The sequence below is a fragment of the Numenius arquata genome, chromosome 12 (assembly GCF_964106895.1).
Source record: "Numenius arquata chromosome 12, bNumArq3.hap1.1, whole genome shotgun sequence".
NCBI classification, from domain to species: Eukaryota; Metazoa; Chordata; class Aves; order Charadriiformes; family Scolopacidae; genus Numenius; species Numenius arquata.
The window spans coordinates 5,814,146-5,841,985 of record NC_133587.1 but is presented as its reverse complement, the minus strand read 5'-3'; the positions used below and the strand labels follow the sequence as shown (position 1 = coordinate 5,841,985).

General features: G+C 67.2%; 1 protein-coding gene across 2 annotated transcripts; it reads right to left on the bottom strand.

Moving 5' to 3' along the window:
- On the bottom strand, nucleotides 1–27,282 carry SLC12A5 (solute carrier family 12 member 5). Of its 2 annotated transcripts, none has more exons than XM_074157713.1 (26): nucleotides 27,174–27,282; nucleotides 13,640–13,734; nucleotides 13,254–13,385; nucleotides 12,939–13,085; nucleotides 12,509–12,563; nucleotides 11,336–11,466; nucleotides 10,918–11,159; nucleotides 10,630–10,841; nucleotides 8,497–8,664; nucleotides 7,496–7,594; nucleotides 7,273–7,330; nucleotides 6,302–6,476; nucleotides 5,451–5,569; nucleotides 4,991–5,089; nucleotides 4,695–4,814; nucleotides 4,421–4,525; nucleotides 4,162–4,330; nucleotides 3,053–3,248; nucleotides 2,801–2,970; nucleotides 2,588–2,719; nucleotides 2,238–2,345; nucleotides 1,949–2,071; nucleotides 1,684–1,871; nucleotides 1,356–1,370; nucleotides 634–767; nucleotides 1–92 (listed from the first exon to the last, which is right to left on the bottom strand). In XM_074157713.1, the coding sequence occupies exons 1-26, from the start codon at nucleotides 27,280–27,282 to the stop codon at nucleotides 1–3; spliced, it is 3,393 nt and encodes a 1,130-aa protein (XP_074013814.1). The 2 variants fall into 2 exon arrangements, with proteins under 2 accessions (XP_074013814.1, XP_074013815.1); XM_074157714.1 differs by lacking the exon at nucleotides 27,174–27,282 and adding an exon at nucleotides 20,515–20,575.
- Between the last annotated feature and the right edge of the window lie 558 nt (nucleotides 27,283–27,840).

Here is a 27,840-nt window from a genome sequence, read left to right as displayed (position 1 = left end):
TCAGGAGTAGATGGTGATGACCTCCCGGCCCCCACCGCGCACCAGGAGCACTCGGTCCAGGTGCTCCGTCAGCACCTCCAGGAACTCCATGTCTGCACGGCCGTCAAGGAGGAACCCACACCACGATGGAGCACGGGGACAGCCCTGTGCTATCCCTGCCCAGCCCTGTGCCTAGGGAGCCAAACCTATGGCATGACACCCCCACACCAGAGCCGGGAGCTGGTAGGATCAGGCCTGAGCTGAGAGGCTGATGGAGCCCACCCATACTGGTGTCACACAACAGGGACCATGGGTGAGCCCTCCCCAGCAGGCAGCCAAGCCCCGCAGGTCTCTGCCAGCACCCCCACGATGTGCCATCATGCTCACACGTGTGGGTGCAATGTCATGTGGCCCCACCACCCACCCCACGTGCGTTGGCTCTGCTGGACAGGCAGGCTGGTGTCAGTGATGGCTGTCGGATACAGCCAGGGGCAGGAGGCGTGGGGGTGGTCCATGCTCAGGCACTGGACCCCGACACTCACCTGCAAGATCCACCAGCCTTGGGGGAGTCGCGGTCCCCTGGCCAGCGGCCCCCTCCTTGCAGAGAGGGGTCTTGGTGCCAGCCCCGAGGCAGCATCCCTGCAGGAAGGATACAGTTCTCATCCCCTTTCCGGTTGCGGGGAGGCCCCGGCATGTTCAGCAGGACCAGCTTGGCGTCCTGGGACTTCTTCACGATCACCTCGTTGAGCTTCACAGCTGTGTGCATCCTCCGGACGTTGGACTGGTTCCTGGGGGGATGACAGCACGTGTGGGCACAGGGACAGACATCGCCGGCCTCTGGCCCCACACCGGACCCAAGGGGCCACGGGACGGCCTGGCCTCCTGCCCCAGAGGGGTCCAGAGCTGGGGCTGTAGCATGAGCTTGGGGAGCAGCAAGCTTTGCCCGGCATGACCGCTGGCGACTCTGAGTCCCCACCGGTGGCCCATGAGCTGCAGGGCCACGCACGGCGCCTGCAGGCAGCACACGCCGGGGCTGCTCGGGGCCGAGCCGTCTGGGAGCCAGCAGGAGCAGACGGTGCCAGCGCCACCGCAGGTGCCCAAGCCCAGGCTTGCAGGAAGCTGCCGGCAGCGTTAACGGGGCAGACGGGGAGCGCACGGTGGGGGCACTGCGTGGCACGCAGAGTCTGCGCAGGGGCTGGCAGCCGCGGCCCCCGCACGCCGTCTCGCACCGCGCCAGCAGCAGCTGTCACGGTGCGCTGAGACACCATCGTGATCGGGGGCAACCCCGATGGCTGCGGGCACGTTGTCCCGTGAGCGTGGCCCAGCTCCCCCCCCCACCACCCTGGGACCCGGCACCCAGCCAAACCCAGACTTACAGGTTCTCCCACTCCCTGCCAGGAGCATCGCGGGGCCAAGGGGAGAGAGAAAATGAGAGAGAGAGAGAGAGAAGAGGTGAGCACCGGGTGTGCACCCTGAGTCCCCAGGCACCCCATCCCTCATCGGTGCAGGTCTGTGCAGGGACCCCACCTCCCACCCAGCCCCTCCACAGGGGCGAGCTCAGGGCACCCAGGTTGCCGGACCCCCTTCCTCTGAGCAAGGACCGAGCTGGTGCTGCCAGGGCCCTGCCTGCACCCCTGGGGTGGGCAGGGATGGCTGGGGCTGCGGGACATGGGTGGGATGGGGTGGCAGCATGCGGGGCCGTACGGTTTCATGTTGAAGAAGTCCTTGATGCCCTCAGGGCTGACGGGGCTCTTGCTCTTGTTCTTCTCGGCGACAGACTTCTCCTTGGTCCAGGTGAGATGGACCTTCTCAGGGGCCGACTCCACCTCGTCGCCCGGGGACTGGGAGCTGCTGGAGAAGGTGGTGGCATTTTTGTCGTGGATGAGCTGGACCTGCAGAGAGAGGGGGACTGTGGGCAGGGGCCAGGACCAGCTGCCTGCCCGAGTCCTGTCCTGGTGCAGCTCCTCACCTCCTCCTCCGGCTTTTCCTCGCCATCGCCCACCTGCTCCTCAGGGACGTTCAGGCGCAGGCGCGTGTTGGACGGATTCTTGCGCCGGATGGAGCCGCGGGACTCGTCTGTGATGCTCTGGATCTGTGCAGGACAGGGTCAGCCAGGGAAGCAGGGCAGAAGAGAGCTTGGCTGGGAAGACCCCAGCCTGCAGCCTCGGATGCCCAGCAGGATGAGCCATGGGGCAGCTCAGCTGGTGGCACAGCCACCATGGGGACCAGATCCCACCCAAGCCATCCTGCATCCTCACCTCCCGCTCCCGCTCATTCTTGGTGAGGTGCATTTGCTTGAGGATCTGGGAGCGCTGCTCCATCACTAGAGTCTTCTCATAGGTGTAGGCGGAGATGTCGCTCTCATGCTGCAGGAGGGGACAGTAGAAAACATGGGGCAGGGTGAGCTGCACCCACTGCTCCCAGCCTGGCCCTGCATGTCCCTGTGGACCTACGTGTCCCCATGACACTGCATGTCCCCGTGGTGCTGTGTCCCCCTGTGGAGCTGTGTGTCCCCCCGTGCTGCTGTGTCCCCCCGTGGCAGGGTCTGTCTGGCTCTCCCATGCGCAGCATCCCAGACTGTGGCACATGCCCCCATGCCAGCACTCACCATCTCCACCACCTCCACCTCTGCGGTGATGCGCAGGTGGTACAGGAACGTGGTCAGGTCCTTCTTCATCTGGATGCTGTTGTCATCCATCTGCGCCACAGTGAAGATACGCATCTTGCACTTGCGCCAGACCTGCGAGGGAGGGAGGCATTGGCACAGCTCGGCAGGGATAGACCCGGCCCCCCCTGCCCCACACCATGGAGCCCGAGCTACCTTGTGGTGCCGTAGAAGGAACGGCAGCAGCATGAGCATCCCCCCATCATGGACGATCCACCAGACGTCAATGTGGCCTTCTGAGAACCGCTCCTGGTTGCCCGGGAACATGGCGACATTCTTGGCCACCAGCAAGGCCAGGTGCCCAGCTGTGGTCTCTCGTACCAGCTCTGGGAGGGGAAGGGCCATGTCAGCCAGGGTGGCTCACATTCTCCCCCCAGCCCGGCAGCACCCACCCTTTGTGGTGCCTACCGATGAAGTTCCTCCAGGTCTGGTGGTCCTCCTTCTGGCGCCAGCTGCGGGGCCAGCCCACCAGCACCGTGTTGTGCTGCAGCCCCCCGAGCCCGCTGGACTGGATGAGGTGGGACATGCCATCCCGCAGGTTGGAGGAGATCACCACCTGGCAAAAGCCCTTCACCTTCTCCGCTTCCATCAGGCGGCGGATGGACTGGTGGCAGAAGGGGGGGGGGGGGGGGGGGTGTCAGAGACTGAAGGACCTGGGGATGGGTGCCCGCCACAGGCACAGCAGCCACCAGCCCCAGCAGTGGCACCCTGGACAGGTGGGGTGCAGGGGGTGGGGTGCAGGGTGCGGGGTGTGAGGTGCAGGGTGTGGGGTGCAGGTCCTCAGGGGGTGCCCAGGTCCCCGTGCCCCACGGGAGGGCTGGGAAGGGTGAGGACCATCGGTGAGCGGAGCTGGCACATGGCTCTGCACTGTGCCAAGCAGAGGGTGTCCCCGTGCCAGGGCTCTGATGGGCGGCGGAGCAGCAATTAGAGTTATTTACTCAGAGAAATTATAACATGTCTGCATGGGAGAGAAACTGTTTGCTTCCGAGGGCTTAATCTCATTAATGTGCCTCCCGGCTGGTGCAGAGGTGCGGGGGGAGCGGGGAGGGCTCTCGCTCCGGTGGGGAAAGGCTCCCGCCTACCATCCTGCCTGGCACCGGGGCTGCGGGGGCTGTGGGGGCTGCAGGGGCCCTGGAGGCTGTGGGGAGGGTCGGGGCTGTAGTGGCCACGGGGCAACTGAGGGGCTGTTCAGCACAGCAGCACCCGGCCGGGCGCCGTGATGTGCCATGCTGTGCTGACATGCCATGCCCTGCAGCAGCTGGCCATGACTTGGACTAGTGCCAGTCTGGTGTCTCTGGCTTCTGGGGTGGGGGACAGGGGTCTGGAGGTCCCCGTGGTGCCCTGAGCGCCAGTGAAGTGTGCGGTCTCTGGGCTCTGCCCAGTGCCGCACCCCGGTGCTCTCCTGGCCAGCCAGGGCCACCAGCCCTGGCTGTGGGACAGAAACATCACTGGGCTCCCAGGGACAACCACGGGCACCTGCTGTTGGCAGAACCCAGCCTGGCACGGGAAGCTCTCACCTCCTCTGCCTTCTGCGCCTGCGGGTGGTTGTCCAGGAAGGTCCCTTCCAGCACAGAGGCCACGATGGTGAGGCCCTTGCCAGCCTTGAGCTGCGACGTGAAGGACAGGAGCTGCGGGTGCACCACGTTCTGCTCCTGATCCCCACGGACCAGGACCAACAGCTGTGGCCTGGAAGGATGGTCCTGCAGTCAGCACCCGCACCCCAGTTGGCCCCTGTCTTTGTCCCACCAGTCCCCGGTCCCCACGGCCCGGCCTCACCTCCAGTTCTTGGTGTGTGGGGGACCCTCCTCCAGCCGCAGCAGGGCATAGCGGGCTGCGCTCAGGGACAGCCCCCGGATACCGTCACCCCACTCCTTCTCTGCCCTGTGGAAACCGGCAGCATGTAAGGGATGCCCCAGCCACGGAGCACTGTGCTGGCACCTCGGAGCATCCCAGCAGGAGCAGCCTGGGGGAGCTTAGTAGCCGCCACTGAGGGGCCAAGGGGCTGCTGTCAGCGCTGGCCAAGGGTCCACAGCACCGTGGCCAACCTTACCCTCTGTACTCGATGTATTTGTAGATGAGGCCGGCGATCAGCATGGCGACCAGCGCGTAGTACCAGGAGCAGATGAACATCAGCGCCAGGCAGAGGCTCATGCCCAGGAAGGACAGGGTCCTGCAGAGAGCACCACACCGTCAGTGTGCCCCAGCCCCTGCAGCAGTGCCGGGGTCCCCAGCCCAGGGTGACCTGCTGGGGGGGCAGGACACCCCATCCTGTCCATTCCCATCCCATCCATCCTATCCCATCCCATCCCATCCCATCCCATCCCATCCCATCCCATCCTGGCTCACCAGTGGTAGTAGCGGAAGCGGGGCCGCCAGTTGGGTGTCCGCAGCAGGGTCTGCACTGCACACGCCAGGTTGACAAACATGTAGCACATGAGGAAAAACCTGCAGGAGAAAGCACGAGGCTGAGCCGGGCATTCCAGGCTGGACTGGGGCCGCAGCTGAGCCCTACCACACCTCCCAGCCCCAGAATGGCCACTGTTGGAGCAGGTCCCACCAATGAACAAAGGACCTGGGGCCACCAAGCAACCAGGCCACAACATTGGCCAAGGAGTGTCCCTGGGTTCCCTGTAGGGCTCCCCCCTCCCCAGGCAGAGGCAAGGGAGGTGGGGGTGTCCCTGTACCACCCCCCCCGCTCCCGCCCCAAGATTCAGAGACCCGCACACGCCACCCGCCTGGCCAGGACGGGGGACACGGGCCCATCCGCCGCTCGCAAAGGTGCGGGTGGACCGAGCATGCTGCCTACATGGAGAGGATGGGAGCCACCTCGTCCAGGGATGCGATCAGGATCCCGATCTCGCAGATGCAGGCTGTGAGCAGCAGGGCCCACGTCGGCTCCCCATTGGCTTTGCCATGGCCGAAGACCTGGGAGCGGGTTGGGGGGGGGGAAGAAGGGGGCCATCAGGGCTCTGTGATGCCAGCACCTCACCCCCTGGGTGAGGGTCCTCGGCACTGCCCGATGGAGCTGGACCCTCCCATGCACCCAGCCCTGGCAGACCCCACAGCCCTCCCTGCACCCAGAGCAGCCTCTTGTTCCCCTGGGACCCCCACCCAGGGACGAGCCCCAGCTCAGCCTGGCCACAGTCTGCAGAGAGTCAGGCACCCCATGCCCAGGATGGACACATTGCCAGTGGAGATCAGTTCCTCCTGCAGCTGTGGGGACACAGGGGGGTCTGGGTGTGAGGGTGGGGGCCAGGGGGGCACATGTCTGGACGCATTAGAGGGTGCGGGCGGCGCGAGCGAGCGAGAGCTAGGGCTGGGGCTGGCAGGGTGAAGGAGGGAGGATAAAATTAGCCCACTCTTCCCTGGGGGGAGCTGTCGGGTTGGATTTGGAGAGATGAGGTTGTGAGAACGCGTCTTCGGAGAGCAGATAAAATATGAAGCGGCACGGCAGCGGGGGGAGGGGACCCCGACCTTTCCCGACATTCTTCTCCCACCGCCACCACAGCCAGACCCACCATGGCCACTCGCCACCACGCCGGTGCCGGTGGGATGAGAGCAGGGAGGAGGCAGAGCGGGTGCCCACTGGTCTCCCACGCTGATGGGAGCCGTGGTGGGTGCCCAGGGCCGGCAGCACCAGGCTGGGGGGACACCTACCCTGAGGAAGGGCACGATCCCATCCCTGGAGATGGCTTGCAGGAGGCGGGGGGCTCCGGTGAGGCTCTGCAGCCCGGCCCCACAGGTGGAGAAGAAGGAGCCGATGACAATGACCCATGGGGACGGCCACGCCAGGGTGCCAACCACCAGGTTCCCATTGACAGCTTCACCAAACCTGTGGGGCACCAGCATCACCCACAGTTTCATCCCGTGGCTGAGCCCCAAGAGTGCCAGCACCATGGTGGCACAAGACAGCCCCCTGGGCAGGTCAGCCACCAAGGGACATCGCTGGGAGGGGGGACGGGACTGTAGGCGGGCCCTGTCTTGGCTGCTGATGTCCCCCACCCACCGTGGGGGGCGAGCAAGGGAGCAGGGTCTCAGGTAGCTGGAGTCTGTCCCCATCCCCCCACCCATGGCTGAGGGGGGTCTAGGGGGAGGTGTGGGACGGGGGCTCCCCATCCCCTGTGCTGGGAGGAGGCTGATGAAGGCTGCATGAGGTTGGAACCCATTTGTGTTGGTGCTGGCGACCCAGAAGTGTCACCTGCCTCGTGCAGCGAGCTGGGCTGCCCCAGATAACGCAGGCAGCGCAGGCAGCCCTGCCTGTTGACAAACAAGCTCGCTGCCTGCAGCCCTGGAGCGGGAGGAAGGACTGCGGATGTGCAGCAAAACATGCTGGGGGGGGGGGGGGGGGGGGGGGGGGAGTGGGAAACAGGGCACACACGAGCCCCCAACGCCTGTTACAAGCTTGGCCCCCACCCAAGAGTCTGCCCCCCACCCCAGCACTCTCACCCTGGGACCCCTGCGGACCCTTCAGTGCCACCCCGTCCGCCCAGTATGTCCCAGCTGCAGCCTCCCCGCCATGCCCCTGCCTCCCTCTGGGCTGCCCCTGCCCCAGCCTGTTCCTGGGGGCTGCTCTTGGGGGGCTGCCGGCCTCACCCCACACCTGCCCCACACATCCCTGGGACACTCACTTGTCGCGCAAGACGACCCCCTCAATACATGCCCCAAAGAGGACAACGGAGCTGATATCTGCCGGGTGGTCAAGGAGAGACAGGAAGACATGGAGTCCCACTCACCTGCCCCCCAGGACCCCTAGTCCCCACAGTGGGTCACCCGAGTGGCTCTGCCCCACACAGCAAGACCACCATCCCTCTCTGCCCCACGGCCCAGGCTCAGGTGAGCCCTGAAGGATACAGACCGCAGAGGTGGTGGCAATGGCCAGGATGGTGCCCGTGGGGATGGACTTCTGGGCGTCCCGCAGGTCTCCGGAGCGGTTGGAGCCAGCCATGATACCTGGGGAAAGAGGGGACGGTGCCACGGTGGGCAGAGCCACAGCCCTCGCCCATCCCAGCTGGCAGGACAGCTCGCACCAGGCACCAGCTTGGTGGCATGCCAGGATGGGGAGTGGGCACCCATCCCGCTCCCTGAGTCCCCCCAGCACATCCCCCCCCAGAGCCGCAGTCTGACGCCATTCAAGGATTAGGCTCAAAACGCTCTTAAGTGACTTGTCTCATTAGCCCTTAATTAGCTCAAGCAGGGACTGTGACTACAGCAGTGACAGAGTCCAGCCCCGGCGCTGCTCTGGGAAGGCAGGAGGTCAGGCTGGGACATGGCTGACGCCGGCAGATCCGGCACAGCCCGAGGGACAACCTGTGCTCCTGCTGTGGCAATAGCCAGGGTGGCTGTCCCACCGGGACCCCGCAGACAGGACATGGCCACCTATAACTCTGCCCATGTCACTGAGGGGACACGCACCACACCAAAACCGGGACCTGCCGGTAAGTGGGCACCGGGTGGAAGGGTGCCAGGAGCCCTGTGACAAGTGGCATCGCAGGGCCAGTCCGGTGCCGGACCCCACCAGTGATCATCGTGCCTGGGACAGCCCTGGGGGTCCCACTGGCTCCGGGGCACTGGCAGAGCTGTAGGATCCGGTGGCTGTGGAGGCTCCGCAGTGGGACTAGGGCGGGTGGGGGGGAGGGGGCTCCTCCGCCCCCAGGGAGCTATAAATACCGGAGCCGCGGGGACGTCAGCGCCGCGCCGAGCGGCATCGTCAGATCTGGAGTGCGGGCGGCTGCGTGGGAGGCGCAGGCTGCGATCCACCCCCGCACCCAGCACGGGGGGCAAGCACACGTGGGGCACGTGGGCCTGCGGTTGCCCCACGGCACGCGAATGGGGCCACCGGCAGCGGCTCCCACCTGTGACTGAGGGGAAGTAGATGCCGACGAGCAGGGTGAAGTAGGAGGTCATGTCGCTGAAGACGTAGGGCTGGTCCATGTCCACCGGCGTGTCGGGGGGGCTCACGGAGGGCAGCCCCCGCTTCTCCACGATCACACCCTTGGTCAGATATGAGCTCCAGAGGTTCTCTGCGAGGAGGCAGGAGGACAGGCAGCGTGGCCAGTGTCAGGAGGTGCCGAAGAGCTGCCCGCACCTGGCACAGCACCCTCTCCTGCACAGCCCAAAGGGATGGAGCATGGGGGTGTCCAGCCCTGCCTCCCCCTGGGCTGACAGCATCTGGCGGGCAAGGGATGGGGCATCCCCAGCCTGTCACGGATGTGCCGAAACACCCAGCCTGGGGACAAGCCCGGCAGCATGGGTGGGCGACCAGAGCAGGTCCATCCTGCTGCTGGCATCGTCCCTGCAAGATACTGGAGCAGCTGACATGGGATTGAAGTAGCAAATAATTAAGAGGGTAATATAATTAATGCTGATCAACACAGGTTTAAGGAAAGTGGATCGTGTCAAAGTAACTTGATAATGTTTTTGATGGGATTACGAGTGCGGAGCTGATGTAACAGACTTAGCGTCCCTCCACGTGCTGCCTTGGCTGTGGATCACGGTGAGAAACTGGAGCAGCAAAGAGCAGCCAACACTGGGGCATGGCAGGGAGAGGCCGACAGCCCTCCGCACAGCATTGCAATGGGGCTGCAGAGCAGGTCCAAAGGGGCACCACAGGGACCAGCCTTCAGCAGCCGGCGCTGAACACCCCTCCCCAGCTGTGTCACCTCCCCTGACAGCTCTCGGGTGACAGATGGGGCTGGCAGCCCCCACCGACACAGCCCTGCCTGGCTCGTCCTCCCAGAAAGGCACATTTCTCCCTCAGGGAGACCCTGTGTCTAGGGCAAAGCCAGCCCCAGACACCTCTGTCAGGGCTGTGCGGTGACATCCTGTCTCCAGACACTGACAGCCCCATCACCATCGCCACCAGGTGCCCCAGAGCCAGGTCCTGGCTCTGCCTTGTGCACCCCAGATGTAGAAGCATTTGCTGTCTCCTGCACTGACAAAGACTGGATGAGCCATATGGGGGTTCTGCATCCCAACCCCAGCACAATCATCGCCAGCAGCCAGGGAGTCCTTATCTGCCCCACAAGACCTCAGCGTGCGATGCCATCGGGAGCCTCCCAAACACCCAGCGAACGCACTCAACCACATCGCCATGACACAGCCTGGCAGCCGTACCCCCAGGCACCATGCGCTTAGCGAAGTCCGAGGTCCCGCACCTGTTTCCATGCAGCCACCATGGCAGGAATGGCCTGGAGCAGCCCCACAGCTGCCCCAGAGCAGTCTCAGCCTCGGCATCTGGTGCAAACACGGCCGGAGCTGCCCCACGGCAAGCACCAGCCATGCCCAGGCACCCCAGCCCCTGCCCTGCTCCCTGGGACCCACGGAGATGGAGCCACCACAAGCTCACCACGTTCACTTGGCACAGCTGGCACAGCCACCACCGTGACACCCAGCCTGGCACCACAGGAGCACCCAGCCTTGCTGCTGCTCCGGGGAAGGGCTGATCCTGCTCTCGGCTCTGTGGGCAGGGAAGCCCAACGGGGTGCTGCCCTCCTGAGCCCCAACACCCGCCCCAGAGCAAGTCCCTCCAGCATGACCCCGCAGAGCAGGGGTCTGCAAATGCCCTCTGAGCGTGGCACTGAGCATCAGCCTCCACCACCCACTGCGGAGTGTAAGCACCTGGCAAATGTACCAGCAGCTCCAGAAAAACAGGTCAAAAGTGGCTCCTCCCAGCAAATTCACAAGTTTTTCTGCGGCCCTGGCCACTCTCCCGGTGTGGCTGCGGCCGCAGCAGCAAAGTGTCCCCGAGGGGCGATTGCTCCTCGTGAAACCTCAGATCAATACCAAAGAGGAAGCAGAGGGAGGATTTATTCCTCCCCAGCCTTTGGGCATCCTCACAGCTGTCCTGCTGCGGTCTGGCTGGCACAGACCACACACGGGCGGCCTCAGCACCCAGCTCAGTCATGCAATGCATCCCCATGCCTCCGACTGCACTCCTCCACTCCCACGCTTCCATCCCCGTTCCTCCATCCCCATGCCTTGCCCACCTTGAATGAGGCCGCTGGCGGCACCGGGAATGCCCTCAATCTCGGTCACGTTGTTCATGGTGAAGTACTCATCACAGGTGGCGTTAAGGAAGCGGGAGGTGCAGAAGAGCTCCCAGAGCTTGGAGCCCACTGTCTCGTTCCCCTCTACCACCATCTTGGTGCAGAGGTCAAAGCCGTGGCGTGAGAGGGTCCTGTTGCCCAGGAGGCAGATCCTGGAGGGAGGACAATCATTCAGCCATATGTCTGCATGCCACATCGCCCCACAGCCCCATGGGATGCTGTACTCACGGGAAGCTTGGTGGGTCAAAGGCCGACTTGATGACACCAGCATAGATGGCAAGGATGGAGAGGATGACACAGCCCAGGAAGACCAGGGCAAACTTGTTGACGTACTTGACCCCCACAAACACCACGGTGGCCATGCAGGTCAGCACGCAGGTGCCGTACACACGCATGTTGTTGAGCATCGCAGCTGCCTCCCCACTGGCATCCTCTGCCTTGAAGATGGCCATGGCCGGGAAGATGTAGGCCTGGGAGAGAGTCATGGCATCACCACCCAGCTAATGGCCCCACAGAGGAGTCCCCAGGGAAGCCTCAGGTCCCTGATGGGCCACGAGGAGCGGGGAGCACAGGCAGATGAGGGCAGAGCTGCCCTGCCAGGACCTGAGCCCTTGGTGCTGCATGGGGAGAAGAACCAGGCACATACCAGCAGGATTTCGATGGTGCCCAGGATGTACATGGCGCCGGCAAAGGTGGTGCCTAGGTAGAAGCAGAGCCCCACAGCCCCTCCAAACTCAGGTCCCAGGGAGCGTGAGATCATGTAGTAGGAGCCACCCGCTGCCGGAGAGAGCAAAAGTGAGTCCCAGCCAGACCCCAACAGCACCCGGACCCTGCCAGGCATCCCAAGGGGCAGGATGGAGCCAGGGCAGCCCTGGACCCCACTCCAGCACAAGGCAGGATGCAGTCCCCAGGGCCCTGGAGCAGCGGGAGCGACCGTGCTGGCAGGGCTATTTCCTGGGAGCCCAGCAGCCAGGTGTGATGGCTGCAGGGACATATGTCCCCTGGGACACCAGACAGACGCTATAGCCCAGGGACATGGGCCATGCCCTGCTCCATCCTCCCAGAGGAGCCCTTAGAGCCAGGCTGCCAGGATTGATGGTCCCGCCACGGCAGCAGGATGATAAATAGTTTTAATTACACCCTGTGCTGGGGCTGCCAGTGCTGTGCCCAGCCCAGCAGACCAGCTGGACCAGTACAGTTCACCCGATCATGGCTCCCTGGGGCTCTGAGGGGCTGGGGATGCTCTGGGGGAGGCAGCCCAGGGGCACCCGCACAGCCAGACCCCGCATGTGCCGCCCCAGGCATACAGACCGCACACAGCAGCATCTTTGCTCCTGGCATGGCTCGGGGGGGCCAGCAAGAGAGGCCACCCCACTGCCCAGCCCGCGATGCCCGGCATGCCCAGCTCCCCATCCTCCTGCCGGCATATCTCCCCAGCTCCTCCGTGGCCTCACCAGTCTGGCAGAGGGAGGAGCCGTGGCTGGCGGCTCTCACTGCCATCTGCACCTCACGGCTCTGGGGACGGGTGACGGCTCCAGCTCCACGCTCCCCTCCCGGGGCCATGGGGAACCTGCGCGGGCTGGTGGCAGAAGGCCAGGCAGCGGCTGGTGGTGACATCTGCCCTCCCGTGTGCAGCCCCAGAGCTCGGCCAGCACAGCCCAGGGAGCAGGATGGCCTTGGGGAATGCCCTCTGGGAAAAGCCCTTTGCCACCCTCATCCCAGCCCTTCTGGGGCACAGGGACCCCCGCAGGTGCCCGACCCGGCAGGGAGTCGGCTCCCCTCACCCCCAGGACACACACGGACACAGGCTCGGCTCTACCTGGTACCACACCGTTGGTGGCAATCGCACTCATGGAAATGGCCGTCAGCATTGTCTGCAGGAAAAAACACAGTGTTGGCACCTGTCAGAGCTCCCTCCTCACTGGGACAGAGGGACAGGGGAGCAGGAAGGGAGAGCTGGGGCCACGCTGGGGCATGGACTCCCTGGGGCCATGCTGAGATGTGCCAACAAGGTAGGGGACCCCCATCACATCCCCCCCAACCACAGCAGCTACAATCTGGGTCACTATTTGAGCACTGTTCTGCTGCTGATTCCTTTGGGAAGCCAGGAATCTCCTTGCTGTAAGTGGGGCAGGAGCAGGGCAGAGTGGGCCAGCAGGTAGTACACCTCTCCACAGCCCAGCCAGCCTGGATGGTGACCCCCAGACCTCCAGAAGCCAGGCAGGGGCCCGGCCAGTTCCATCACTTACACAGGAACAGCAGAGGAAGACCATGCAGAAGGACTCCATGATGCCGGCAATCCCCACCACCCAGGTGAGGCGCAGGAAGAGGATGACCCCAAAGATGTTCTGGAGGCAGGGCAGGTAGACACCCATGAAGGTGCCCATCCGTGGGGCCTGCCAAGAGAGCGGGCAGCCATCAGGGCTCATGGGCCTGGTTGGCAGAGGAGTGAGGGGTCCCGCTCCTCCTCCAATGCAGCCAGGAACCCTGGTTGAACCTGTCCCTCCTGGCAGTGCACAGGCAGGGGCCGGGAGAAGGGGCTGTGTCCCTCCTGCATCCCTCACCTGCACTGGCTTCTTCTTGCCCCCATCGTTGTTCTCAGCCTCCTCGTGCTCCCGGCTGCCCTGTGGCAGGTTGGTGTAGTTGGCCAGCCCACTCAGCAAGGATGAGACCATAGGGCTGGTGTCCATCTCCTCCTGTGGAGAGCCGAGTCCCAAGCCATAAGGACAGTCCCTCAGGACCCTGGCCAGCCCTGGGACCCAGGGGACTTCGCCAGATGCCACCCCACTGCCCCCCCCCCACCAGACATGGCTGGGGCAGCTGGGGGACCCTGGCCCAGGGCTCTGGCATGTCCCAGTGCCCAGGGCACAGGTTGGGGTGCTGTGGGACAGCAGCCCAGCTTGGCCACCTCCCCAGGGACCCTCCCTGCCCCGCCGCCCACGTGCCCTACCTCAAAGAGGGCCATGTTCTTGCCATCATACTCCTTGCCCTTCTCCATGTCCGTGCTGTTGATGAAGGGGCTGCTCTCCTTGGGATTGCCATCGCCTGCAGAGATGCCACCGGGTCAGCCAGCCATCCCCCTCCTCAGCCCACACTGGGAGAGCATTCACCCCACGAGGCTGCCTCTGTGAGGGGTCCCCAGCACACCAGCTCCCACAGGAGGGCTGCTAGGGCCATGGGCACCATGCTCGCACCCGATCCCAGGCCAGATGATGGCAGCGTCCCAGCTGCCATCAGCACCTCCCACACCATGCACGGGCAGGGGCTGCCCATCCCCAGGAGCCACGCGCTGCCCTTCCCGGCCGGGCCGGCGCACAGACCCGCCGGAGTGCATCCAGGCAGTGAGGTGAGCGGTGTGGATCCAGAGGGAACCCTCCTGGCGGGACGGTTGGCAGCCATAACTCACAGCACGGGGCGCCCGCGGGTAAGCGTGCCGGGGGCTGCCCGCAGCGCAGTGTCTGCAGGGGCAGGATCCGGCCGGCTGCTCAGCATGCCACCATGGAGGGGGACAGTCCCGCACTGTGCCTGGGAGCGGGGCGAGTGGCTGGATGTCTGCTCCTGCTCCCTGACATGCACCACAGGAGCAGGGGCTGCAGCCTTGCCGGCTGCACCGCAAGGTGGGGTGGCATCGAGCGGTGCCACCACCGAGGGCAGAGCTGCTGGGACAAGGACCATGGCTGCTCACTGCATTAACAACCTCATGCAGAAGAAACCCAGAGTCGGCTTAATAGCAAGGAAAACAGCCGAGCTGCAGAGCAGCAGAAATAAATCAGGCTGGAAATGGAGCGGCAGCGAGGATGGTGCTGCCAGAGCGGCGCATCCCTGAGCGGAGGCCCAGAAGGGAGGGGGGACAGGGGCTGCACAGGGACAGGGAGCCAAAGGACGTGGTGCTGGGCAGGGCTGCTCAGTGGGTGACAGTTCCCATGGCACAGGGAAACCCGGGGAGCCAGGCCTGGTCCCCAACCCTGGGTGGGAGGAGAGGGGCTCCCCGCCATGCACCCATCCTCCACACCATGGCCCCGCAGCCAGGGCAATCACGCTGCCTGTGGCAGCAGCACTGTGGGGCAGGCTGCCTGCACATGCAGGGGCAAGATCCATACCCTCCACCGGCCTTGAGCGTGGAGCCCAGGAGCACCCAGGGGCGCAGGAACAGTGCAGGGGCCACCCCTGGGCAAGGGTGGTGCAGCCACCCATGCACCACGGTGGCCCCAGGACAGACCCCGTGACCGTTTGGGCAGTCCGGTCCTTTGAAGAACACCTGCCTCCTGCCCGTTGACTCATATTCGGGATCCTGGGAGCCAGTCTGCCTGTGTGCGGTGGTGATTCACCACCTGCAATTTCCCTGGCAGACGTGGGGCTCCTGGCTGACCGGAAGGTGAGGCCCCCAGCGCCACAGGTGATGCCAACCTACAGGCTGGCCCCCCACCTCCTGTCAGTCCCCGGGCTCCCCCGGTGTGGGGCAGTGGGGCAGTAGTGTCCCTGATGGTGCAGCCAAACTGGGGGGCAGAGCCTGCAGGCTCCTCCTGAGCAAGAACGGCCATGGCAGCAGGACTGGGACACCCCAGCCCATGGATCTCACTCCGGGGCTCCCTTGGGTGCAGGACCGGGGGTGTCCATAGCCGACCTTCTCACCCCCCTGGGACCGAGCGGTGCTGGGAGGCTCCTTGGGGGCATGGGGGGACATGCTCGCAGCATGACAAGGCCTTGGGACCCCATCGGGAGAGCAGAGCCCGCGGGGGCCTCGCCTCACCGCCTGGTACCCGGCCGACGACATCACCGTGCTGGTTTCCATGGCAACGGCGAGCCACGGCCGCCTCGGCTCCCGCTCTTATGTAACGGCGCAGGCAACCGGACTCCGGCCCCGCACAGCACCCATGCCCATGGCCCCCCAGCACCCACCAGTGCTCCCCCATCCCTCCTCGACCCCACAGGACTGGCACTGCCTGGCTCCGCACAACAGATGCCAGCAGTACCCCAGGGTGCCCACGCTGCAACCCACCGGCACCATAACAGCACCCACAAACCTGTCAGTCCCTCCACCTCCTGGCCCTGGCATGGCAGGGACCACAGCCCTGTGCTGGCATCAAGCAGGCTACCAGGGCTGGCCCAGGGCACAGAAGCCCCTTGGCCTGGTGGTGCTGCTGGGAGGATCGGCATTGGGAGAAACCCTGGGCTGGCAAGAGGTGGGGACATGGGGACACGCACACGGCACAGCTCCGGCATCCCTGCGGACCCCTAACCACCCACCTCAGCCCCGGCCCTGCAGGCTGGAAGGAGTTAAGGGCTGCGGGGTCCCAGGTGACGCTCCCCACTCCTGCCGGAGACCATTTTGCCGCAGAGGGGCTGGTGCAGCCTCTCCCCGGCAGCTGCCATAGGATTTGTGCTCTGTGCAGGCAGAGGCAGGCAGTGCCCACCCTGTCCCCCACCCCTGCGCGGTGGCATGGACGGGGGTGACATCTCCCGGCCGTGGGGACACAAAGGGACACTTCCAGGTCCCCCCAGTGCCTGCCAGGCCTGCCCGTGCCCCACTCCCCTAGCACAGGACAAGTGGCACTGGGGCAGGAGCACAGGACGGGGCTGGGCATCCGGAGAGGCAGCGTGAGTGGAGCAGAGCCGAGCCGTGCCAGGCTTCGATCCCGGCGCTCAGCCGCCCCCCTCCCCAGGGATCACTCAACATGAATCGGCCTTTTAATTTGCTGCGGCGGCTGGAAGGGCTGGCGGCGGGGATTGCTGGCAGGAACCCACAGCCCCGCTGTGGGCACTGCGCAGTCCCACTCACGGCAGGGGTTACCACCCACCCTGCCTGCCCAGGGCATCCCAAAGCTGACCCCGCTGCCCACCCTGGCATCCCGGGGTCCCTTGAGCCAAGGGACCATCCCTGTGCCCCCAGGAGCTCACCTGCCCCACAGGGCAGCGCTCGGGCTGCAGCACCAGCCACAATGTGATCTCCTAATGGCTTTTTACTCATCCCTAAATTGGGTTGGGAAGCGTCATGTCCCTTATCCCAAATCCTCCCTAATCGCTTTACACGGTGCAGGGAGCCGAGCACTGCCTGGGGGGAGCCCAGGCAGCCAAACCCTACAGGCTAATTAACCAGAGCTGCTGCTGGGGATGCTGCCTGCTCCTGCAGGACCCACAGCCAGCCCATCCCCTCCACGGCACACCACAGCACCCCAGGGCCCACTGGGTGCTGGCACAGGGGTGCTGACAGCTCAGGGACCCCCTGCACAGGCCTGGCCACTGGCCCATCCTGCACTGTCCTCCCCTGCAGCAGTCCCACCAGTCCCAGGGGCAGCAGCAGTGCGGTGGCTGCTCACAGCACCCAGGGACACCCCGGGGCTCCCCTGAAGGTGCACAGGGCACCTTGACTTCTGCCAGAGCATTTGACGGCACTGGCTGGCAAGCAGCCTCCTCCCGCTCCCCGGGGCTCTGCCCACAGCCAGCAGCAAGGAGCACCCCAGGGTGACCCCACAGCAGCCCAGTGAGCACACGGGTAAGCACGTGGCCCTGGCTGATGTCCCCAGCTGCTGCCGTTTTGCAGGGGCTGCTGGCTGTGGAGGCCACAGTGCTGTTCTGTCCCCCCGGCCATGAAGGGGATTGGGCCGTGTGTCCCCTGGCCTGGCCCTGGGCTGCTGGTCTGGGGGTGCCTAAGGTAGACGGGGATGGCCAAGGGCCCCTTATGGCGGCTGGCACCTCTGCTCCCACCCAGGCTTCCTTCTCCCCTGAGCAAGGGTATCTGCCAGCTGCCCTGAGTAGGGTAACCCTTGGAGAAGCCATGGAGCCACTGGGGCCCCTGCCGAGGCAGAGACCACCAGTGGCCAGAGCAGCACTGGCTCATACTGGCAGCGTGCACAGCAGTGCCGGCTCCCAGCTGCAGCGTGGCTGTGGGGTGGGGTGTGGGGGTGCTCCCCCCACTCTGGGGCTGCGCTTTGCCCCTCTAGCCGTCAGGCACACCAAGTGGACTTTTGGGCTGGATTCTCTCACTGCCTGACCCAAATTGGACCAACTGCTACTTCAGACCTATCCTCTTCCTTCCTAAACCCAGGATTATCCTCCCTTTGATCAGCCGGCCCTGCAGGCGCAGGATTTCCAGCACAGGCGCTTTGGCTGGCTGCATTTAAACAGCTTCCCAGATTCTCCGACAGCCCCAGCCCTGTCTTGGAAATGGCTGTGGACACAAGCTCCAGTAAAACTCCCAGCCCCGGGTCTCCCCTCCTTGGACAGCCCGGTGGTTCCAGGCTGGAGCACTGGCAGAGAAGCCTGCAGCGAGGCTGAGTCTGACATTTCCACAGCCCAAACAGAGCGGTGCAAGCTGCCAGCCTGGTCACTGCAGGCAGCAGTCTTGCCTGCTCCCCTGCTCCCCATCACCTCCCCAGCGGGTCTGCCACCAGCCCAGCCCTCACTGGGCTGCCAGGGCTGGAGCCCTTCCAGCCCTTGTCATGGGGTTCTTGCAGGCTGTCCAGAGCAGAGACGCTGCCCGACCTTTCCAACAGAAATGGCCTAAGTGCCACCCAGGGTTTCAGCAGCTCTGCTGGGCTCGGCAAGTCACGGGCTGGCCAGCAGCAGAGCAGCCGGGATGCACAGGGGAAGCTACACCGGCATGCAACAGCTCTGCCACCCCCCAGGGTCGTCCACGGTCCCCACAGACAGATCCTGTGCAGGAAGCTCAGTGCCAGCCTTGGCGGGGGGGAGGCAGACCCACCCCTCCATAGCAGCCACCCTCAGCACGGGTGTGGAGGGCCCTACCGTGACCCTTCCCGCAGACGCTCCCCTGCCCTTCCAAGCCCCCCAGGGTCCCCACCGCCTCCAGCCTTGTGCCCACCGGCCCACAGGACACCATCTCGCCAGGCCAAGCTCCAGGGACAGTCTGCCTGGTCCATCTGTAGTGGCACGGTGTCCATCCCTCCTGCCAGATCCCAGTAAGGCAGAAACGCCTGCCACCGCGCCGCCGGCACTGCTGTGATGGAAACACAGCAAGTGGGATAGATCCTAGTGCTGCAGAGGGCAAGGGGAGGGCGAGAACCCAGGGAAGGGAAGGGCAGGGCCGGGGGCCAGCATGGCTCCCCCCAGCCCACTAAGGTGCCCCCAGAAGACTGCTGCCAGCCCTGACCTTGAGTGGAGCCATGAATAAACAAGCAAATAAACAGGCTCAGGTCGGCAGAGCGGAGCGAACACCAAAAGCCTCATCACGGCTGTGCCCAGAGCCTCACTGCAGGCAGCCAGGGACTTCTGCAGCAACTGCCAGAGCTGGCTGTCCCCTCCTGGCTCGGGCTTTAAGCAGACCCCGTGAGAGCACCTGGCGAGAGGATCTGGTGGGGGGCTGCAGGGAATCAGAGAGGCACTGCAGGTCCCCTCGGGCACATAACTGCATTTCCCTGGCTCCAACACATCCCTGTACCCGAAAAAAACACCTGCAGGAGAGGGTGCTGCACTGGCCCAGCTGCCTGGGGCTGGACATGGCCCCACAGGGGCCTGAGGACCCTTTGCAGCAGCTCGGCTGTTGGCGAGTGCCCCGGGAAGAGCTCAGGCCAAAGTGCCAGCAGACGTGTGGCCGCTGCCAAGGCCTGGCGTCCCCCCTCTACCCGCGGGGCTGCAGCCCCGTCCCCTCGCCCGCAGCGGCCCTGCCCGCCTGCAGTGCGCCGGGGCTGCAGCATGCCCGGCATGGCACCGGCGGGTAGGGAACGGCACAGCTTGGACCGGACTGGCAGGGCACGGCACAGGCTAGACCGAGCGGACCGGCTCGGTACGGCACGGCTCGGCACGGCTTGGTTTGGCTTGGAACAGCCCGGCACAGCCCGGACACAGCCCGGCACAGCCCGGCACTGCGGAGGGCAGCGGCCCCGGGCCGAGCGGCTCCCGCCGGCCCCGGTGCAGGGCCCGGGCGGCCGCTTCAGCACCGCGGACAGCGGCAGCGGCACGGGGCGGAAAGAGCCCCCGCGCGGCCCCGGGGGGCGGCGGATGCTGGGGGGGGGGGGGGGCGTGGGGATGGGGGGGCGGCAGCGAGCAGGGATGTGGGGGGGCGGCTGCCGGGGATCGGGGGGGCGGCAGCGGGGAGGAATGGTTTGGGGGGGAGCGGCAGCGGGGATGAGGAAGGCGGTAGGGAGGGACGGGGGGGCGGCAGCCGGAGATGGGGGGCGGCGGTAGGGAGAGCTGGGGGGGCGGCAGCGGGGATGGGGGTGGCGGTAGGGAGGGTTGGGGAGGAGGTAGGCAGGGATGGGTGGGCGGCAGCCGGAGGGGGGAGGCGGTGGGGATGGATGAGTAGGAGGTAGCTGGGGTAGGGGGGGCGGCAGCCGGGCGCGGGGGTCCCTGCGGGGGTCCCAGGCGGGAAGGAGCGGGACGGTGCAGCGGCCGCCGGGGGCTGCCCAGAAGAGGGTAGGGGCCGGCGCCCGGCGGGATCGCCCGGAGCGCAGCCCTCATCCCCCGCCCGGGAGGAGGCTCCCCGGCAAGCCCCGGGCACGGCTCGGCCCCGCCGCGGCTCCAGCCGCACCGCCGTTTCCCGGGGCTGCCGCAGCGGCGGGAGCAGGGCCGGGGCTGAGCGGAGGCGACCGCCGCGGGAAGCCGCAGCCGCGGGCCGGGAGCGGCCCCGCACCGCCCGCCGCAGCCCCGCGGGGCCGCAGACCAAGAGCCGCCGTCGCGGCCGGTGCCGGTGCCGGAGCCGGTGCTGTCCGTCTGCCCCGTGGCGAGGTCCGGCGACCGCGGCACCCCCGGCTGCGCGCCGCCTCTGCCACCCGGCTCGGCGCCGAGCCCCAGACCCTAGCCCGGCAGGGGCTGCCGCCCCAGGCTCTCCCGGTCCCCGGTCCCCAGGCACCGGTCCCGGTCCCTCACCTTGGCTGGCGCCGCCGTCGCCGTCCTCGCAGTCGGCCAGGTTGTTCAGCATGGCGCCGGCTGCCCGCGGCCGCACGCTGCTGCCCGGGAGCTGCGAGCGCCGCGCTCCGCAGCCAGCCGCGTCCCCGCGCCGCCCCCCGCCGCCGCCGGTGGGAGGGGGCTGCAGTGCGGAGGCGCCCGGGCTCTCGGCTCGCTGCTGCCGGCGGAGCCCAGCCCGGCCGCTCTCACTTCATCACGTATGCAGGAGGCATTGCCCCCGCCGCTGTGGGGAGGGGAGCAGCGGCAAGGCAGGGGCGAGGCGGGGGAGGGCGCGGAGCGGAGCACACGCCGCCTCCCGGCTGAGCCAGGCGGGGGGAGGAACTAGGGCACGGCAGCGCTGCGGGACCCGGCTGGCGCGGGCGGGACGGCCCCGCACCCCGCATCGGCCCCCGCACACCGCACCGGCATCCGCATCCCACACCGGCCCCCGCGCCGGCCCCCGGTGCAGCCCCGGGACCGGGCACCCGGCTCGGGGTGTGCAGTGGTGCAGATCCTGCGCCTGAGGAGCCTATGCATCCCCAAGGGGTGCTGAGGCCTGGGGTCAGGGCACCCCCCCCGTCCGGGCAGCCCTGGCCCCTGCCCGCAGTGAGACCAGCGGGGGGCAGCTCCCGGGGGGGGGGGGCAGCTCTCAGGTCGGGCAGTGCCAGCCATGCCGAGGACCCCTCTGCAGGCAGCAGGGCCCTGGCCGGGGGCGAAGCCACCCCACCCTAGCAACAGGATGAGCCTGCAGCCACCATCATCCAAGCCCACCCAGGGAAGACAGGGATGGCCAGACCACCCAGCAGTGGGGCCAGGGGTCTGGCAGAGGCTGCGGAGCGGGGAACACTGCCTGCAGACAGGAGAGGGCTCGGCCTGACCTCCCCCCAGCCCGGGTCTCCAGGGGGTCTGGGGTCACACCATACCCAGGAACACCCCGGCACAGCCCCTTCCAGACCCACAGCGCGGGGGCTGACCCTGGAGAAGGGCCGTGGGGCTTAGGGCTGCCTTCGGGCTGGGGGCTTGTGACAGGACCCTTTGCTGACCCTGCAGGGCAGCTCGCAGCCCCCCCCTTCTCTCATCCACTTAATCCGGGAGGATCCCAGAGCCGGAGCTGGCTGCAGCTCCCGGCATCTCCTCCGGAGCAGGCTGAGATCATGACAGCCCGCTGGCGTTAGTTACTTCTTGACGGCTGTAATTAATTGTTTACTTTCTCCTGGTACGGGGCCAGCTGCTCTGCAGCGTGGAGACTCCCCAGCCCTCACCTTGTGAGCCGGGAGGGCTCGGACCCCTCGCACCCACCAAAGCACCAGCCCCAGCCCCTGCCCTGCCTGTTGCAGCCAGGACCCCCGGGGCCCGCTGTCCCCCGGGAGCCACACCGGCACAGCCCCGGCTCCGCAGCAAACGGTGCAGGACAGCCCACAGGCAGGGTGGGCAGCTCAGGGGCTGCCCCAGCGCGGGCAGAGCGCTGCCACCCCAACCTCGCTCACCCCCTGGCCCTGCCCAGGACCCCACAAGCTGGCCACAGCAGCTCCATCCCCTTGCCCCTGTGTCCCTTGGCCTTGAGCAGGAGTCAGTGCTGGAGCAAGGGGCTGGCCCGCTCCCAAGGGATGGGACAGGCCCCCGCACGCTGCCTGCACAGCCAGGGCTGCAGGCAGGACGCAGTGGGCAGAGCCGCTCTCCCTGACAGGTCCTGGGGGATTTGCAGAGCCCCCCTGCCCCCCCCTGCCCCCCCCGCCCCCGCCATGTGTGGAGGCTGTGGCCAGGCAGAGGGGCAGCGGGCCGGGGGCTGCGTGGGGGCCAGCCAGCCACAGCGAGTGCCAAGATGATGGTTTTGCGCATGAGGCCGCAGCGCGTGGGCTCGGCACAAGAGGGATTTTCCTGCTAAAACAGATGGGGGGGAGGGAGCACGTGAAAAAACACTAATCCCCTAATCCCTGGATTATGGCTCCATTTCAGGGGCTGGGATTTGCCAGCAGCACAGAGGGGCTATGCTAAGGCCATACACAGGGCCATACACAGTGTCCCACCAGCATGGAGGGGCACATTCGGGGTGTCCCTGGGACAGAGCCAGACCAAGGGGGCTTGACCCTCCAGCACAGCACTGACCTAACCCTGGCCTGAGAGTGTGATGGCCTGGGGCTGGGGTACATGGCCCCAACATGCCGGGAGCAGAGAGGCTTGGCATGGCTTGGGCAGCACCTATGCCCTTGTGCTGCAGGCGAGCACAAGGGCATGGGCAGAGGAGCTGGGGATGGAGAGAGGCAGACGGCTTTCCCTGAGCATGGAGGGAGGGATCAGCTGCAAGTGGCCCCCGAGCCCGGGCGCAGGCAGGATCCTGGCATGGGGCCAGGCATGGCATCAGTGCCCCACTTAACTGCAAGAGCTGCCCAGGAATGACGAGGGAGAGCTGCGCAGCTCCTCTGCCAGGACAAGGGAATGGCACAGCACAGCTGGACCATTCCCCTGTACCTTTCCCCCATGTCGCCTCTGCACCTCTCCCTAGGACGGAGACTGCTGAGCTGTGCGAGACCCCCGAGAGCCAGAGCCAGTCCAGGACGTGCAGCATCCCTGCAAACCACCCTGTGCCACTGCAGACCCTCCAGAGCCCCCTGAGCATGGCCCAATTCCCAGACCCCCCTGAACCTGCGGCCTTTCCCAGGGCAGGTGTCCCCGCAGCCGGCTGCACAGCCCTTGTCTGTCCTGTCACCAGCAGCGGTCAAACCTCCCAGGAGTCAGACTCGTGCTGGAGGCACTGGGAAACCTCCTGAGGGCACGGAGCAGGCTGTCTGGCAGCAGCCCGCCCTGGAGGCAAGGGTGGCCATGCTGTGGAGATGCCGGTGGGCACCTGCAGCTATCCCTCGGCACCATCAGCAGCCTGCCCTGGCCCACACAGGGGAATAGGGGTGTAGCCCCATGGCGCAGTGGGGTGCAGAAGGCAGTGATGCACACACATAGTCAGGATTTGGTGGAGGATTTGCATCACGGTGTGCCCTGCACCACTCTGTCCTGCTGGCCCCATAAGCCTGGGGGCAGCATATCCCACAACACTTCAGTGGGACGGAGGAGTCTTGCTCATGCCTATCCAGACAGGTCAGGGCCCTGCCAGTAGCACCACAGCAAAAACAGAGCCTGGAGGTGACACGGGTACCAGCTCAGACCTGCCACCAGCTCTAGCACCATGGAGGGAGGGTCAGTGTCCCATGGGACTGGAAGTGGAACCACAGGGAGTCGGGAGCCGGTGCAGGTGCCCAAGGCCAAGAGCGTTAGGGCGGCAGTGGGGCATGGCAGGAGGCAGTGGGACAGGGCAGGAGGACGTGAACTCCTGCGTCACGACAGCTCTGCACCACACGCAGCTGCCGCGGTGTCCCTGGCTGCCCTGCCCAGATGTCTTGCCGGCAGCAGGGCTGTGACATCGGGCGGCCGGGCAGCCCGGCAGAGGGATCAGCCACTGAATCAACCTTCTCCCACTGGGCCCCACTCCCGGGCAGCGCAGCTGAGGAGTCCCCGAACAGCTTCATGCCGGCTGCAGCGCCTCGAGGATGCTGGGCTGCCACAACTGAGCAAGGGCCGGAGGGCACGATGATGGCCAAGGAGCGGCTGCACAGCCATCACCGGCTGCTCCCAAAAGGATTTGGCACAGGAGCACGGTTGGCCAAGGCTCTGGGGTGTCCTGCATCTGTCCCACATGGCCCCCCTGCCCAGCCTCGGGCTGGAGGAGCTGAGGGGTCTGTGAGGGTGCTGGGGGGCTGCAGCAGCAGGGGACGGTGGGCAGGGGAGGCTGGGCCCCCCATGCACCCTTCCATGCCCCGCACCTGGTGCCTCCAGTGGGGGCTGCGGGATCCATGCTCCGGCACCCCGCAGAGGGCTCTGCCCTATCCTTGTACCCTAGGGCCCCCAGGGATGCGGCCCCACTGCAGGGTGCCACTGTGGGCAGCAGCCGCAGGTCCAGGATGCAGCCAGGACTGATGGGCTCTCCCTCACTGCCCAAGCCCACCTAATCCCGGGTGCTCACCCCCCACTCGGGGCAACCCCCCACCACGGCTGCCCCACACAGCCCTACCCGTGGCCCCACGGCCCACGGCCCCCACCATCCCCCGTTGGGTTTAGGCGAGCGGCTGAACCACCCCCCCAGCATCGGGAGCCGCCGGCAGGGATGACACCGGGCCCGGTTTCCATGGCAACGAGAGAGGCTCCTTAACCAGTTGGTTGCCATGGTGACTGCCGCCGTGCCCGGCTGCCTCGGGACACGGTGGAGGGAGGTGGGGGGGGGGGCTCTGCTCCAGGGATGCCCCGGTAGCCCCTCGAGCCAGGGCAGCCTGCCCCAGGGCCAGCGCCCCGGGGCGGGGGGGCCAGCCCTGCACGTTGGGTTCCAGGGGACGATCCCCGGCGCCTCACGCCACCGGTGCTGGGGGAGACCCCCGTGGGGGCGGCCGCAGAGGCCGGGTCCCCCATCCGGTGAGGCGGGGCCGGGCGGGGCCGGGCCGGACACACCCCCCCGTGGGAGCCCGTCCCGTCCCGGCAGCGCCCCCTGGCGGCGGTGAGGTCTCCGGCAGCCCCGGTAGCCCCCCCGGGCTCCGCATAGACCCCGCACCGGCCGCGGCCGTCCCGTCCCGACGCCTCCCCGGGCCCAGCCCCGGCTCCGGCCGTGCCACAAGCAGCAACCTGCGCCCGTCCCCGCGGCCCCCGCTGCGGCCGTCTTCCCGCAACCCTGCCCGCCACCTGGAAGTCCCTTCCCGGGACTGCAGAACCGGCCGGGGGAGGCGGCAGCGAGGCGGCCCCACCGCCCCGGCTCGGCGCAGGGAGCGCGGCACCAGCCCGCCGGGCAGCTGGGAGTGAGGCCCCGCGGGGATCGGGTGGTCCCGCAAGCACCGGGGTCTGTGCCGTGCTGCTTGGTGACCCCCATGTTGCCAGAGCACCAAGCAGCATGGCCGGCTGCAGCCCCCACCTGCTCCCACCCAAGGACCCGCTCCAAAATCCCTGGGCCTCCATTCACCCCTGTACTGCTGCCAGCCCCGCATGTGATGCTGAGAAGGGCCAGGCAGCACAGAGCACCCACCTGGGACCCCATCCTTCCCCACCACTGCACAGGCAGCTCTGCTGTCCACAGTCCCATGTCAGCCCCATGGGCACCCAAACCCAATGCACCCCCTCCCATCCATCCCCCCCAGGAGGCTGCATCTACAGCCCCAGGGCCACAGAGCAACATTGGGGCAGCCCAGGGGGTCTCCAGCCCTGACTCCTCAGCACGCACCCTGCCACGGCTGCGGCTGACCCACGGTGCAGGGTCTGTCTTGGGGTGCCTGCCAGCAGGGCCAGACCACTGGCTGTCCTCTGCGAGGGCGCAAGGTCACAGCTCAGCCGGGGAGGGACGCCATCCCTGCGCCTCCCCTGCTGCGGCCCCTGTGGCATGCCCACCCCAGCTCCCCCCTGGCCAGGCCTGCTCCTCGCCTGGCCCCCTGTGAGTAGATCAGCCGCCAAGCTGATAAGCCATTCCTGGAGGGCCACAGGCTCCAGCCATGGCTCCGGCTCAGCACTGGTTGCTCTGCCCCTGGCACAGCCCATGGGCCAGGCCCAGCCGTCCCGGGATGCCATGGGGTGACAAGGGGCCCTGTACCCACCAACTGCCAGTTCCAGCACCCCACTGCCCCACCATGGCTGGAATTTTGGGCAGAGGGCTCCGGGGGCCAAAGCCCACTTGCGGGGGCACAGCCCGGCCTGGCCATCGCGGCGCCCGTCCGGCTGCTCGCCACCTCCCACCAGCGCCCTTCGCTGAGGGTGCAAGGTCACAGCTCCGCGCAGCACAGTGCTGCCGTCGGCCGGGTTTCTGGGATCGATACGGCTCCGGTGACAGCGCAGCCCTGCCACCATGTCCCCCGGGGCACTGCAAGGCGACAGGGCCTGCCAGCCCCGGCACCCGCACTCACCGCAGCCCGGGGAGCTGCCACAGCTGTGGGCCGGCTGCAGCCTGCTCTCCCCATGCCCTCCCATGCCCGCAGCCCACCCTCCTCCACAGCTCCCCAAGGAGCAGCGTGCAGCCTCGCACCCCACAGCCAGCCATGACCCCAGCTCCATCCCACTGCGGTCCCGCAGGAGCAAGGCCTTGTTCCCACAGACCCCGGGGTGGGGACAGGGCAGGGGAGCTCCTCAGAGAGTGGGGGCAACCCCAGGGGAGAGCCCGTAGATGAGGGGTCCTGCCTGGGCAGCCAAGCACCACCCCCTGCTCCGCACCCCCTGTCCCCTGAGCCCCGCAGCTCCGTGCCAGTCCCGCTCTGGCGGTTCTCTCTGCCTCCGAGGGGCCTGGCCGAACGACCACCGTCCCGAGGTGACTCCACACACTCGCACCGTACCCCGACGGCCCTGCCCTGCCCCACGGACCCTGCCCCGGGAACTCTGTGTTGTGTCTCCCCCCCCCCCCCGCCCCTGCCCCGCATACTCTCCCCACGGACTGCTCCACCGGTTCTGCCCTACCGGCTCTGCCCCACAGAACCCTCCCCACCGACCCTGCCCCGCTGGACCCTGCCTACGGACCTTGCCCCAGGGACCCTGCCCCACGGAGCCTTCCAGGGACCCTGCCCCACGGTGCCACCCCCATCCCCCGCCGCCGCCACCGCCCGCCCCGCCGGCCGTGCCCGGGCGCTCACCTCTGCCGTCGCGGCCGGGCAGGCGGTCCCCCCCCGCGTCGCGGTCGGGTTCGCGGGTGGCCGTGGGGCCGTGGCGGGGCAGCGCGGTGACGGTGAACCGCCGGCTCATGGCCCCGCCGCCTCCACAAGTGGCTCCGGGCCCCGGCGGCCGCCGAGCGCGGCCCCGCCGGGCGCTGACCGGGGTCCTAGTGCCCGCGGCACCGCCCGCCGCGCCGCCCCCGCGGCTGCAGGGCTGGCCCGGCTCGGCTCGGCGGGCACGGCTGGCCCGGCTCGGTTCGGCTTGGCACGGTTCGGCTCGGCACAGCTCGCCACGGCACGGAACGGAATGGAACGGCTCAGCTCGACGGGACGGACCGCGGGTCGCTCCGCCCCGCCCGACCCCACGCCGCCCCGCAGCCGCCGCCGCACGGGAGGTGCTGGAACCGGACCCCGGCGGGACGGGGCCGTACTCTGCCCCCGCCCTTCGCGGAGCCGCGGCCGCTAATTACAGCTAATTACAGCCCCGGGGCTGCGGCTGCCCCACCCTGCCATGGCCCCGGGCAGCCCCCGGAGGAGGCCCCGGACCCGCTCTGGGCTCCGCGGGCCGCGTTGGGACAGGCTGGGGCGGGCCGGGACAGGGCGGCTCTGCGGGGACCAGCCCGCAGCGGGGGGGGGTGGGGGGTGGGTG